A 14,531-nucleotide genomic window follows, 5' to 3' on the forward strand; every position below is an offset into this window, starting at 1 on the left:
CTTGTATTTTCATTTTACAGGTCTTTAAGTGTGGGGAAAAGTTTGTGTGTGATTAGAGATCACAATACGTAGAATCAAAAGAACGGGGGGTTGAGTCCTGATTCTCTCCAAACGGTTTCTGCTTCCTGGTCTTGGGTGAGTCATTTATCAATTCCTTTGTTTTTGAGGCAGAGACAGCAGCGTTCAGATTTTCCACTGTGTGTGTGTGTGTGTGTGTGTGTGTGTGTGTGTGTGTGTGTGTGTGTTGAGGGCAGCGGTGGGAGGGGAGCGTGTGTTGGTTCCCCTAACCCCTGAATCATTCAAAGGTCAACTGTACTTAACACTATTGAAACGTACACTTAAAAATGGTTAAGATGATAAATTTATATTATGTGTTTTGATGACACAGTTTTAAAAAAAAAAGAAGCCGGAAGGGAGAAGGAACTGATTTCTCCTCTAGAGACTCCGGAATGAATGCAGCCGTTGTTTTTAGCCCAAAGCCACTGGGTTAGGACTTCTGGCCTCCAAAACTGTGAGCAAAATAATTTGTGACCACAGCCACAGGAAACGAATACAGTGAATAAATGATTAATTCTAACGTCAGGTGAATCAGTGCTATGAGGATTAAAAGCCAGGGAAGGAGACAGAGAGTGAGACAGGATGTTAAGTTAGCTGGGATGGTTGGGGACATCTAATGTCAGGTCAAAGGCCCTGTGATGAACACATGCTTGGGAAGTTAGAAGAGCAGAGAGGTGCACCGTAGTTAACTAGAAAGAGCAAAAGAGAGAAGAAATATAAGCAAAGAAGTAGCGAGGGACTAGGTCCCATAAAGGTTGCAGTAAGGGCTTCGGGTTTGAAAGCTAGGAAATGTCACACTTTGACCCTTCAGAGGCTCTGGAGGGTCACAGGGGTGCATGACTCAGGGGCTGTCATACTGTACACCCAGCTAGACCAGGGAGGAGAGAAGAGTGGAGGGAGAAGTGGTAGAATTCTAGATCTGCTTTGTACAGGGAGCCAATAGGATCTGCCAGTAGGATTTGCTGATTGATCGATCAAGCGCAAGGAAAAGGAATAGGGAGAGAGGAGAGAAGTCGAGGATGCCTTCAAATTTTGGCTGAACCACTAAAGGACGGGGATGTCATTTACTGAGATGAGAAACACTGGGGGAGGAGCAGATCCAGGCACAAATTAAGAGCTCTGATCCGGATGCATTAAGTTTGGGGTGCCCGTTTGCCATCCAAGTGGAGATGCCGAGTAGATATTTGGGTTCTTGCATCTGCAGCTCAAGGAGAGGGCAGGGGAGTCAACGAGCCATGTGTCTGGGTGATGTCACGCAGAGTGGGCAAGGAGGGGGCAGGCTGCATCTGACAGCAGGGATCCCGTGATGCCAGCTCTCTTTTCCTCCCTAGGCTAGGACAGTTCAGGCTCTGGCCCCTGCCCTGGGTCACAGTCTTGGGCTAATCCAGTGAGTATCCCCACGGAGCCTCTTGTCACCAGCCTGTGTTCAGCCAGGTATCAATTTGGCAATTTGGACAAATCCTAACCATTGACCTGGAATGAGTCTTTCCCAAAGGGCTCTGGACCCCTCATCTAGAAAACTTGTATCATGAACCCCATCAGTAAAATATTTTTGAGCAAATATCACATATATTTGCCACTTGGATGGCAGACAGGCACCTAAAACAACGCATCCAAGCCAGAGCTCTTAATTTGCACCCAAATTATTATTATTATTTTTTTGCGTTGCACGGGCCTCTCACTGCTGTGGCCTCTCCCGTTGTGGAGTACAGGCTCCGGAAGAGCAGGCTTAGCGGCCATGGCTCACGGGCCCAGCCGCTCCGCGGCATGTGGGATCTTCCCGGACCGGGGCACGAACCCATGTCCCCTGCATCGGCAGGCGGACTCTCAACCACTGCGCCACCAGGGAAGCCCACACCCAAATTATTATTTGTTCCCCAACACACACATAGACACATTCACTTATAAATTACATACATAATTGACTATACAAATAATAAAAAATGTTCATCACATAACAATGCAAAAGCAGAGTTTAAGAAGAATGTTCGAAAGATGAAATGAACAACAGTTGAATGCTTTTATTTATTAAAAGTACAAAATTGCTTTTTTGCTTTCAGTTAAAAAAAGACTTAATAACTTGGATGAGCAATGTGACCGAATATGTCAGATCTGATGAGTTGGTCTTTGGTTTCACCAGGAAACGGGAAACGTGTCTGACAAGGAGCTCCGACAAGAGAGGGAAGTACCAGCTCTGTCTTTTCGCTCGTCTTGCAGTATCAGCATCATCTTCAACCTGCTTTCTTTTCAAGACTCTTTTGCAGCCACAAGTCTACTCTGTAAGGGTTAGTTGTGTTATAAAAGTGGGTGAGAGGGGCTTCCCTGGTGGCGCAGTGGTTGGGACTCCACCTGCCAATGCAGGGGACACAGGTTCGAGCCCTGGTCCGGGAGGATCCCGCGTGCCGCGGAGCAACGGAGCCCGTGCACCACCGCTGCTGAGCCTGCGCTCTGGAGCCTGCGAGCCACAACTGCTGAGCCCGCGTGCCACGGCTGCTGAGGCCCGCGCACCTGGAGCCCGTGCTCCGCAGTGGGAGAGGCTGCCGCGGTGAGGGGCCCGCACGCCACGGCGAGGAGTGGCCCCTGCTCACTGCAACTGGAGAGGGCCCACATGAAGCAAATATATATAAATGAATAAATTTTTTTAAATAAATAAATTTTAAAACAAAAAAAAACCTGTGTGAGTTCCTCTACCTAACAGGCACAGGCCCACAGCCCCTCTAGGTCCACTCAGTATCCCCCCGCACCCTGCACTGGGGCCCTCTCCCAAGCCCCTTCACCCAGGGGTGCTACCTGCTGCCACCTCCTGAGGCCGTGAGTGTCCTCATGGGTTTCCCTTAATGCTGCCCAGTCCGTTGTAAAATCCCCTTTATTAAACTCTGCTCAGTAATCCCTGCTGAGTGCTTCTCTGTTTCGTGCCAGGACCCTGCCTGATATATACCCTATAGGAAAGCAACAAACAAGCAAAAAACGTTGCTGTCCAGCCTCCGAGGACCTCCACACCTCCTTGGGACACTTTACTATAAGTGCTTTAGGGCCATCTGACCAGCAGACAGAATGAGGGCACCAGCATCAATCTGAATATTAAGAAAGGAGGGAGTGGGCTTCCCTGGTGGCGCAGTGGTTGAGAGTCCGCCTGCCGATGCAGGGGACACGGGTTCGTGCCCCGGTCCGGGAAGATCCCACATGCCACGGAGCGGCTGGGCCTGTGAGCCATGGCCGCTGAGCCTGCGCATCCGGAGCCTGTGCTCCGCAACGGGAGAGGCCACAACAGTGAGAGGCCCGCATATCGCAAAAAAAAAAAATAAATAAAGGAAGGGAGGGAGGGAGGGAAGAAAGAAGGAGGGAAGGAGGGAGGGAAGGAGGGAAGGAGGGAGGGAGGGAGGGAAGAAAGAAAGAGGGAGGGAGGGAGGGAGGGAAGAAAGAAGGAGGGAGGGAGGGAGGGAGGGAAGAAAGAAGGAGGGAGGGAGGGAGGGAGGGAGGGAGGGAAGAAAGAAGGAGGGAGGGAGGGAGGGAAGGAGGGAGGGAGGGAAGAAAGAAGGAGGGAGGGAGGGAGGGAGGGAGGGAGGAAGAAAAATTATATTTTGTTCCCTCCCCCAGGTAATTGTTTTGCACCCAGGGATGAATGCCCACCTTGTAGGCCACTGGACCCAAGCCCTGACTAGAGAAAAATCTATACAAACTTGATGGCTGGAGCTGGAGTGTGGGCAGTTCTGTCCCTTGTTCACTGGGTGAACTTAAGCATGTGGCTCAACCTCTCCCCGAATAGGCTCCCAGGCAGTAGGACGACGAAGTGGGCGGTGGGCCTCGCGGAGATAGGATTCTCCACTTGTTGGCAGGGTGCTCCACGCTTCCAGTGCTGGACTGAGCACCTGTGCGTTGGGGACCACCCAATTCCTCTGGCCACTTCCCTCAGCCAAAACCCCATTCAGCCTTGCCTCCTCCGGAACGCCGGGCAGGGCGGCGCCAGCTCCAGGTCTCCAGCACTGGGAGGAGCAAATCCCTGAGCAAGGTTGCTACAGTCTCCCCCAGAGGCTGCTCCTTTAGCGCCCTGCCTAGCTGGTGAGAGCCTGAGACGTGGGCCATCGCCTTCCCCCGCAAACCCTGCTGGGGCCTGCCCTCTCTGCAGGCCTCAGAGAAGGAGAGGACCTGGCCGGCGCCCCTGCCCAAGGCAACCACTATTGTCCTCAGGGTCCATCCACAAAGTCTCCTCCGGGTCGGGTCTCGGTTCTTGGCCCCCATCCAGCAAGCTTGGGTCTAGGGGCTCCCCGCAGGGAAACCGAGGCCCCTAATTGTCGCTTCTACACCCCCTAGGTTGCCGCATCAGAGCACGCATTCCACCTAAGCCGCAGCTTTGGGCTTAGGCGTCTTGGCCAAGTGGCGCGGAGCAGAGTGTTGTCACTCCAGGAAGAATGAATGAAAGGAGGAGCTGAGCGGGGCGGGGCGCCGCCGAGCGCGCGGGGCGGGGCCGCGCAGGGCAGTTCGGCCGCTCGCTCGCGCCCCGCCCCGCCCCCGTGCCGCAGCTCCGAGGCCCCGCCCCGGCCCGCCCCTCCGCTTGCTCCCCAGGCCGCCGCGGCGCGGAGCCGGTGCCGGAACCGGTGTCTGAGAGGCGGCGGCGGCGGCGGCACCGCGAGCCCCGAGCCCATCCCTGCCCGGCCTGCGCTCTCCGCCCCCGCCTCCCGGGCCGGCGGCGGCGGCGGCGACTGCGGGCGAGCTTGCGGGGCCCGGGCCGCCCCCAGCCCCAGCCCCGCCGGGCCCCGCCCCCCGCCGAGTGCATGAGGTTGACGCTACTTTGTTGCACCTGGAGGGAAGAACGTATGGGAGAGGAAGGTGAGCGGGGTGCGGGCCGGCGGGGCGCCGACCAAGGGGCCGGGCGGGCGGGCGCACCGCGCTTGGGGGAGAAGGGGAAGCGGGGAGCACGGGTGGGGGCCGGGCCTGGCCGCCGCGGAGGCTGGGTCTGCCGCGAGGCCGCGCCCCTGTGTCCTCCGGGATGAGCTCGTCCTTCCGAAGCCCGCAGGCCCCTCCCTGAAAAGCTCCCACCCTGTTTCCCCCTCCTCGGCCCCGGTGGGCTGCCCTCCCACAGTCGGAGGGCCCCTCCTCCCTTTCATCCCCGCCTTCTCCCATCCCCCGACCGACGACCACCCGGGAGGAATCCCAGGCACAGCTCGCCCAGTCTTGGCCTCCATCCGCGAGCTGTGTCCACCCGGGGCTCGCCCTTACCCCTTGGAACAGGCCTTGGAAGAAAGAGTCGCTGGGAAAGCCTCAGCCCTGACTCGCAGCCCAGCGTTTGGCCGGCTCCGTGACCTTGAGCCAGGTGCTGCCTGCTGGGCCTCAGTTTCCTCGTTTGTACAGTTGAGGGCCACATAGTTGGCCCGTGGTGCTGGTGTTGGGAGCCTGGGGGCAGAATGGACAGAGCAGAGATGCTCCTCTGGGGAACTTTTGGATGTATGCTGGGGCCCCCACCCCCTCTCCCTGCACCAAACCCAGTGCCTGCCATCAGTCTTGGCTGGGAAGATGACTCTCATCCTAGCCGCCTCTTCTGCCCCTTCCCCCTACTGGGGCCCAAGGCTTGGGTTTGCAGGACAGTTAGGGTTATGAAGACCCCCAGATTCTCTCCCTGGGGTCTCCTTTCCTGGGTTTCCTCATCCAAGCAATCTCATAGGTCCACCAGGTTCAACAAAAGTCCTATTATGCCAGCTCCTCCAGCCCTGCCCTCCCCTGGGGCTACTGCCAACCCTCCCCCAGGTCCCTGAAGGCCCACTTGGAGCAGGGGCCCACCTTATGGTAGCTCCTAGGTCCCTGGGTCCTCATGGAGGGGCAGACTGTGGCCTTGGAGCTTGGCTGGTGACCCCGCAAGCCTTACCTTCTCCAGGGCTCAGTCTCCCCAACTGTACAATGGGAAGGGGCAGGCTGGGAGATCTTCCAGGGCCCACCCAGCTCCAAGGGTGTCAGGCCCCAGGGATGACTAAGCATGCCTAGTGGCCCTCTTGAAGAGGTGCCGGGCCTCCCTGGAGCAGGTGTCTGGGAGCCCAGTCCTACGGCCCTGGCCCCATGTTAGGCCACGGCATAGCCAAGCCTTCCAGGGGGCTTCAGTACAGGACGCACCAACCTAGCCCTGTCCAGTCCCTGCCCTTTGAAGGGACTGGGCAGGCAGGAGAGGAAGGGGGGCTGTGACAAGAGTGTCACCCACTGCCTTATTTCCAAATCGTGCTGCTTTCTTTCTCCGCATTTACCGTGCCAGACCCTGAGTTGAAGGATGCCATTGCTGGGGGTTGGCGGACATCTGCTCCTCCTCTTCAGTTTACAGAGAGAGAAACTGAGGCCCAGAGGAGCTTGGTAGTTCAGCTGTGGTCTCAGCAAGACTCTCAGACCTGCATTCTCTCTCCTGCTCTGTACAGCGACTGCTCAGCCTGGGCGCTGCGTGTGTACAGGAGGGTTTGTGGAGGTGCATGTGGAGTTGGCGCAGGCCAGCGCAGGCCTGCAGCAAACTGCGCCTCCTGAGAATGGTTCCTAACGCCCTTTCCACCCCTGCAGGAAGCGAGTTGCCCGTGTGTGCAAGCTGCGGCCAGAGGATCTACGATGGCCAGTACCTCCAGGCCCTGAATGCTGACTGGCACGCAGACTGCTTCAGGTAGGGCAGGCTGACCTGAGCTCGGGTGCCCTAAGCAAGGCCTGCCAGAGACGTGGCCATCCCTCCTGGTGCCATCTCTGGTTGTGACTTCCAGCAAGTCCTTGGCTTCAGTTTTCCCCATCTGTGAAATGAAGCATCTGGACTAGAAGATCTCTGGAGGCCTTTCTTTTTTGTCATTCTAGACAGAAAAGGAGAGAAAAGGCGAGACTTGCGTTTATGCTCGTAATACCAAGGCCTGTTGGCTCCTTGGTGGGGGAGGAGTGGAGGGTAGTGCGCCCCTGCCTTCCAGGTGCTGGTGCTCCACAGAGAGGCCTTGGGAGGAGCTGGGCCTCCTTCATGGGCCCCAGGCTAGTTTGGAAGATGCATATCCAGTAAGACCGGTCCCTTCCCTCCGGACACCAACTCCCAAGTGTAGGAGAGTAGGACCAGAGCTGTGGTGGAGCACATGGGGACCCAGAGGTGGCCCAGCAATCCAGGAGCACCGTCCTGAGAAGCAGGGGCAGGGGGTAGCCTTAGATAGCTCTGTAGGGCCAGAGCTGGGGATGTGAGATTTCCCACATGGAGAAGTGTGGTAGAAAGCAGCTCCAGACAGAGGGCCCAGCAGGTGCAAAGGGTAGAATGGTGACGGGGCCTGGCCCAGTCAGTAAACGGCAGCGTTCAGGCAGGAAAGCACCCAAAAGGAGGGAAGGTAAAGTGGCGAGGCCCAGCTGGGGTCAGGGCATCAACCACCGGCCGAAGGAGTTTAATTTGGGCAGTGGGAGGCTCCGACAAGGATTTTTTTTTTCTTTTATAAAAATGTCTTAACATTTTCTACAATTTAGGAAGGGCCAGGCACTGTTTTAAGAACTTTTTATAGTTGGATACGTGTTGTCTCCGTGAATCGGAACACGGAGAGGTTAATTCTCTTGACCGAAGATACACAGCCAGTGAGCGAAATGAACACACAGTACACACACTGGCTGGGGAGCCCAGAGGAGAGGCGGGCTCCGTGTCCTGGGGTTCCCAATCAGGTGTTCAGAAGGAGGCCTTCAGGGAGGAACGGGCCTCTGAACAGGCAGACAGGGAGGTGGGACCGTGCAAACCGTTGAAGGCCCGGGATCAGCTCATCTAGTTGGAACAGAGTGAGTCGAGAGACATGATGATGAGGCAAAGTTAGGATCGATTCAGTGAAGAGCCCTGAATGCCAAGATCAGTAGCTTCTGAGGGCAGTAGGGAGCCAGCAGAGAGGGTAAGAAAGCAGGGGAGGGATGTGGGCAGAAGTGCTATTGAAAAATGCCATCCCGGTGGGCAGATGGTGGTAACATGGCAGGGAAGGGACTGTCAAAAGTTCGGGGCTCTGTGCCCATAAGACCTGACATAGGACAGTGACTAAGAGTGGAGAGAGTTTCAGATCTAGAAGGGACGATATTTGGCAAGGATTAGTCATATTAGCCACTATTCATTGGTGACTCTTGTAATGTCATTTCATTAAACCTTCACCATAACCGTAGGAGGGGCCGTTAATCGCTCGATTTCCACGTAAGAAATGGAGGCTCGGAGAAATCAAGTAACTTGCTGAAAGTTGCAACAGCCAGAGCTGGGACTTGAACCTATGTCTGTCTCACTCCAAGTCACTGCAGAGCTGAAGAAGTCAGGGGCTGTGGGGTGGAGCTGGGGGCTGGTGAGTGGCAGGGGCAGAATCTACAGCAGAGTCTGGTTTTTCACCCCGGGTGCAGAGGAGGCCAGTGGTCTGTTGGCTCTGGTGGAGCTGGGGGCCGTGTTGGTGAGGAGTTGTGCCCTGTCCTTGTTGAGGTGCAGGTGCAGTAGGCTAGCCAGGGAGGCAGTGCCCTCCCGAAAGCTGGCCGAGGTGATCTGAGGCCGGTCAGAGGTGGGAAGGGCAGAGACAACAGCCTACTCAGTGCGGGGGGATGGGATTTGAGAAGAGGCCAAGAGAAATCCAGGGAAGAACTTTGGGGGCCCCGGTGCATGGAGTGGGGAGGGAGGTAGAGCCTTGGGAGACATGGGGGAGGGCCAGGCGTGCAGCCACAGAAGCCACAGAAGGGCAGCAGTGGGGCGGGATGCGTGGAACCTAGCTTTGGAGGGGTCCCTGCCCTGTTAACCAGCAGAGGGCTGAGGCCCCGGGAGGGGGCGGTAGGGAGGGGGCATGTTGGGTTAGGCCCCGGTGCGGTGGGGACACAGGGAAGGCTCCCACAGTGAGGGAGGGCCCACAGGCAGTAAGAGCCATGGCTTCCACATGGTTCCACGACTTACACAGTGTTTCTGGCCCCGTGGCGTGTGGTCCTCCCAACAGCCCCCAAACCTGGTTGAGGCCAACGGTATCCTCACTCCCCTGACAGTCAGGAAAGCAGCTCAGAGAGGAGTCGCTGCTTGCTGGGCCCCTGGAAGCATCTCAGTGCCGTGAAGCGGGGCTGCCACCAGCCCCTGGGCTCCGAGAGCCTTGCAGCGACAGAGTTGCTGTGGGCCCATTGTCACCGCAGAGCCAGCCCCTTTCTCTGTTCCAGCCTCCTGGGAGGTCGTGGCCAGGCTCAGGGGGGTCCAGGCTTCCCTTTGCCCAGCTGCTGCCTCTGGGAGGTCCCTTCCCAGAAGCCTGCAGCTCAGGAGCCCTGGGGCTGCCGTAACTCGGGTAACATCTCCCTGGAGGCTGGTTGGGCTGACCCTGGATGAGGAGGGCTGAGTGCACAGCTGGCACTGGGGGCCGGAGCCTGGGCTGGGATGCCCCCCTCTTTGGGGGACTTGCAGGCAAAGAGGATGGACTGTCCATGGAAGTCAAGCTCTGTTCCCTCGGGGGCAGCACCAGAAGAAGCAGCTGCTCCCTGTCCCCAGAGAGGCTCCAGTGCCTTTGTTACAGCAGAGGCCGGGGGGCACGGAGGGTGCCTTTCTCGGGTGTGCAGGGCTGAGGACACAGTGCCGGCCAAGCTTCCCCGCCTGCACCAGAGCCCAGGCAGTAGGCCCTTCAGCTGCTTCCTGTTGTGAGCTAAGACCAAGTCCTCTTGCACCCACATCACTGCATCCTCCTCCCCTGCTGTGTGGCCACGCTGGCCCCTCCCTCTGCAGCCTCCAATCCTGAGTGCCTGGAGTAGGATAGGGAAACAGCCTGTCCGGCCCACGCCTGCACTCCCCGTAGGCCTCTGGGGCCCCCCTGCGATAGGTAGCAGCAAAGGATGCTGGCCTCGAACCTGAGAAGATGCTGCTTCCTCCGAGGGGCTGAGTAAGTGGAAAGCCCCCTCCCCACCTGTCCCAGGCCTCAGGCGGGGCCCCTGGTGTGAGGGCTGGGGCTGGAGGCCATGGTGGGACAGACCCACCTGAGGCCGGGCAATGGGGCAGGAGAACTGAAACTCCTTGGTGACTGTTGGCCGCCTGTCGAGGGGAAGCAGGCCACCGCTGAGACTCCTGGCCCTTCTGGTACAGGTCTCCCTTAAGGCTGGTCCCCCAGCTGCTCTTTTTCACCCTTGGTGTCCAGGGATGTGGCTCTGGGTAGAGGGCACCCCTGGGAGGGAAGGACCTGTCGCCGTAGGGGTTTCCACTGCTTCCCAGCCTGGCCTGTTCATCCCCCCTCCAGCCCCACAGTGCCCTCCTCTCCTGCTCAAGCCTGGCTCTGCCTTTGCTGCTCTGGGAGAGGGCTACACTGTACCTGGTATTACTCTCTTGACACCCTTTGTAGGGGCAGGGGCATTGGGGGGCACCCCAAGAGCCAGGCATGTCCTGCCCCACCTGCCTCCTCTGACTCCTGGCCCGATGCGGGCCTGAGGGGTGAGGGGATGCACAGAGTCAGGGGCTCCTGTGTGCCTTCCATCGGCAAAGGTCCACTGAGGCCCCAGGCGCCAGCCACCAAACTACTATGTGAGCCTGGGCTAGATCCCCTATCTGAGATGGAGGCTGAGCCAGGGCACCCTGGAGCAGTTCTGAGGACGCTGGGGGTGGGAACTGCTCCTGGTTGAGTGCACAGAGTGAACCAGTCTGGCAGGAAGCACTTCTGTTCTCTTCGGGCAGAGGCGTTTGTAGGTGCCTGGTCTGGGACCTCGGGGAGCCGGCAGGTTAATGGCAGAGGCTGGCGGTGCAGGCTGCGTGGGGGGCCATGGGCGCATCTGATCAGGCTTCAGGGAAGTGGTTATCAGGGAGCTGACTGCACTCACAGAGCCTGAGTGAAGCAACGTGGGGTCTTTCAGGGCTGCTACAGTGACGAATGTTTGTGCGTGAGAAGGACTAGGAGTTTGCAGGCAGAAGAGCATTCTCTCCCCGGGGGGAAGGCGGCCGCTCCAGAGCCCCGACTGACCCGCCCACCGAGGTGGGGGAGGGGGGCTGCTTCCTGCAGCCTGGGGCTGTGGGGGAGACTCCCGCGGTGACACTCTTGTGACGCGCTTCGTGGCTGGTGGGTCTGGTCAGCGGAAGGGCGAAGTGAATCACCGATCCGCACAGGGAGTGGGGTATCTCCCCAAGGTCACCGTGCGCTGCCTGCGCCCCGCCTGTTTGCGGAGCCTGATCTCCTGCTGCGCACCTTCCTGCTAGGTTAGAGCCCCCTGGGGGCTGCGCCGGGGACCTCCCCGTCCCCGGGTGTCCTCCCTCCTGGCTCGGTGCCTTCCTTGCCTTGTCGCCCGCCCCGTGGTAAGATGCCCACCCACTGCAGTCGGCAGCGATTGTGGGGGCAGGAAGGGCTGCAGGGGCAACAGATGACGTCATGGCTCCCGTCCAGCCGCTGCTTCCGCTGCAGCCTCCCGCATCCCAGCGCTGCCTCCAGAGGCTTTCCCTCCCCACTCGGATCCCTTTGAGAGAGCTCATCAGACCCCGCCTTCCTGGCTTCCAAAACCCGGGCATTTTGTGTTCCCCTGCCCGCCCCCTGCCCAAAGCCCCAAGCTGTGGTCCCCAGCCCCTCCCCTCAGGCTACCAGACAATGGGGAACTGGCTGGATCCTCTTAAAGGGACAGTGTCCCAGCAGCACTCTTGCTGCTCTGCGCTCCCTCCTTCTCCTCCCTCCTCCCCCTCCTCCTCCCCCCTCCTCCCCCTCCTCCTCCCCCCTCCCCTCCCCAGTTCCCTAGTTCAGGAGCAGTCATTGAGTGCAGTCAATGAGTGCTGCCCTGTGCAGGCTACGGTAGAGCGGAGGCTTTCCCGGCTGCCTGGTGCACAGGGCTCTCTGACCCAGCCCCAGTCTTTCCTGCCCTCCTGTCTCCTGGTTTGTTCCCCCACTGAACCATGCGCTCTGAGCCTGGGCCCTCCTATCCCTCTGCGACCTTGGTACATCACCCAGAGCACCCAGACAGCAGCAGAGCTGGACGGGTCCCCTAGCCGTTCTCTGCGCAGGGTGTACTCCGGCCCAAACATACCTGTGCATGCCAGGACCCTGGGTCAGGGTTTGCAGAACCCAGTGGGGCTTGTGCCCGGGGTTGAGGAGGGTGTCAGTCGCTGGGGGTCCCACATTTTTGCATTTGCTTATTACCGTGGCTTAGCTGAGCTTCTGGTCCCCACCCGACCAGGACACTTGACGGGAAAGATGTCAGGCATGTAGGTCTAGCTCCTGGCCTGGGGGGTGGCACATAGAAAGAAGCCTGTACATCATTTCTCCCCATCTGCCCTTCAGGGGCCCCACCAGCCAGGCCTTCCCGCTGCCTATGCTGAACCCCGTTCTTGTGCCTGGCAGCACTCGTGGGGCTGGCTGAAGCCTAGGGAGCCTGGAGATCCCCTTTCTTAACTGACTGACTGGTCTATACTGAGCTGAACTGCTGCCTTGTATCTTGGTGGAACTGGGAGTATCTTCATGGGGCCTATGGTGCCCATCTCTGTGACCCTGGGCAGGGTAGATAGACCCTCCTAAGTTCATCTGCCTCATCTCTAAAACGAGGGTAGCCATGCCTGCCTCATGGTGGCCTGTGAGAATTAGTAAATTTATTAAGCAAGAAAATGGGAAGGTGCCAGCACTTAGTAGGTCTTCACAGCGCCGAAAGGTTACCACCATCTACATCAGCTGCCAGAGCTGCCTCCACTTTGCTGGGAGTGGGGGGAGGGGGAGGGAGAGGAAGCCGACTAGACTGGAAGAGTGGGGCTCGCAGTTTGTTTCAGCCCCGCTCCCCCCAACCTGAATCCTGGGCTCCCAGGTTCCAGCCCTCCCTGGGCCTGACTGGTGGGTGACTGAGAGTAACTTGCCTGCCCTCGCTGGCCATCTTCCTTCACGACAAGGGACAGGGGACTCAGATGAGTAGCACCTCTCAGTCCAGGTCTAGCAAGTGGGCCAGACACCCTGGGTGCAGAGCTGCTGAGGGTGGTTGTTCATAGTACCAAGGCTGCACATAGTACCAAGGCTTCGGGCTGAGGGACCACGGCAGAGGGGGTGGGGGTGGGCGCTGAATCCATCCCCGGCTCCACTTGCCAAGCCCTGTGCCTAAGCACAGGCTGCTCCCGTCCAGAGGGCACACCTTTCTCTAGTGCTGCCTGTAGCCTGGAAGGGCCCAGGTGTGCGGGAGGGGTGGGCCCCCCTGAGCCCCAGCTCCCCTTCCACCCAGGTGTTGCGAATGCAGTGCCTCCCTTTCACACCAGTACTATGAGAAGGATGGGCAGCTCTTCTGCAAGAAGGACTACTGGGCCCGCTATGGCGAGTCTTGCCACGGGTGCTCAGAGCACATCACCAAGGGGCTGGTCATGGTAAGCACCCCTCTCCCACTCACACACCTCACGTGTGTGTGTGTGTGTGTGTGCGTGCGTGCACGCGCGTGCGTGCATGTGTATGTGTTTTCACAGGTTTCCGTGCTCCAGATCTCTCTCCCGTCATCTCTCTTGTTCTTTTCACTAGTTCTCTGATTCTCTGTGCCTCCTGAGCCTGTTTCTCTGTCTGTATCCCTCAGCCCGCTATTATGGAGGCAACTCTGTCTGCCCCCTGCCCCGAAGTTGGTTTGGGGCTGCCCTTCTGAGAGGAGGCCGAGGGGAGGAGCTATGGGGGCTGAAGGGGCTGCTGAGGTGGCTTGTCCCCACCCCCCCAACTCCCCTTCCAGGTGGCCGGGGAGCTGAAGTACCACCCCGAATGCTTCATCTGCCTCACATGTGGGACCTTCATCGGTGATGGAGACACCTACACTCTGGTGGAGCACTCCAAGCTCTACTGGTGAGTGCCCCGCCCCTCCCTGTGCCTGGCGTGCCCCCACCGTGTCACACGTCTCCCACGCCAGGGCCCTTCCCGTTTCCATGTGGGGGGCAGTCATAGTGACAGTGTAGAAACCACTGGGAAATATAAGACACAGCAATCAGGTGGAGAAAGCCTCAGACATCAGCTTTCTTTTCTCTTCGTTTTTTTTTTTAATATTTATCTAATATTTTGGCTGCGTCCGGTCTTAGTTGCGGCACGCGGGATCTTTTGTTGTGGCGCGCGGGCTTCTCTCTAGTTGTGGCGCACGGGCTCTCTAGTTGCGGCGCGTGGGCTCAGTAGTTGCAGTGCACGGGCTTAGTTGCCCTGCGGTATGTGGGATCTTAGTTCCCCGACCAGGGATCAGACCCACATCCCCTGCCTTGGAAGGCTTATTCTCAACCACTGGACCACCAGGGAAGTCCCACAGACATCAGCTTTCTTACTGACATCACTGCTGTGCAGTTCTGGCACCAACCCTCAGAGTTACCACCAACCCTGTGAGCTCAGGACCTGTCCCCAGCAAGTTCACCCTGACTTCAGTCACCGGCCACAAGTTTGGGAGTCCCCAGGCCGCTCGCATTTCTGACCGATTGGCTGCAAAGTCAGGGATTCCCACAGCTCTCTCAGCTTTGATACTTCGCTCAATGACTGAGAGCTCAAGAGAGCACTATACTCACAATTATAGTTTTTTACTAAAGGCTGCACATCAGGACCAGCCAGATGAAGAGACGCAAAGGG

General features: G+C 58.4%; 1 protein-coding gene across 12 annotated transcripts in view; it reads left to right on the forward strand.

Annotated features, from left to right (window-relative positions):
- The first annotated feature begins 4,619 nt into the window (after positions 1 to 4,619).
- Positions 4,620 to 14,531, forward strand: part of LIMK1 (LIM domain kinase 1) — a 77,837-nt gene continuing 67,925 nt past the window's right edge. For 8 of the 12 annotated variants that reach the window (XR_012326031.1, XR_004522267.2, XR_004522266.2 and 5 more), the window contains exons 1-4: positions 4,624 to 4,884; positions 6,589 to 6,685; positions 13,177 to 13,315; positions 13,663 to 13,772. Coding sequence is in view for 2 of the 12 variants with exons in the window: in XM_033840907.2 (XP_033696798.1) it covers positions 4,830 to 4,884; positions 6,589 to 6,685; positions 13,177 to 13,315; positions 13,663 to 13,772 (401 nt within the window). In the remaining 10 variants the exon portion in view is untranslated. Of the gene's footprint in view, positions 4,885 to 6,588; positions 6,686 to 6,713; positions 9,894 to 13,176; positions 13,316 to 13,662; positions 13,773 to 14,531 lie in introns of those variants that run through there. The other 4 variants (XR_012326036.1, XR_012326037.1, XM_033840909.2 and 1 more) reach the window with 2 other exon arrangements.

The sequence above is a fragment of the Tursiops truncatus genome, chromosome 15 (assembly GCF_011762595.2).
Source record: "Tursiops truncatus isolate mTurTru1 chromosome 15, mTurTru1.mat.Y, whole genome shotgun sequence".
Lineage (NCBI taxonomy): Eukaryota > Metazoa > Chordata > Mammalia > Artiodactyla > Delphinidae > Tursiops > Tursiops truncatus.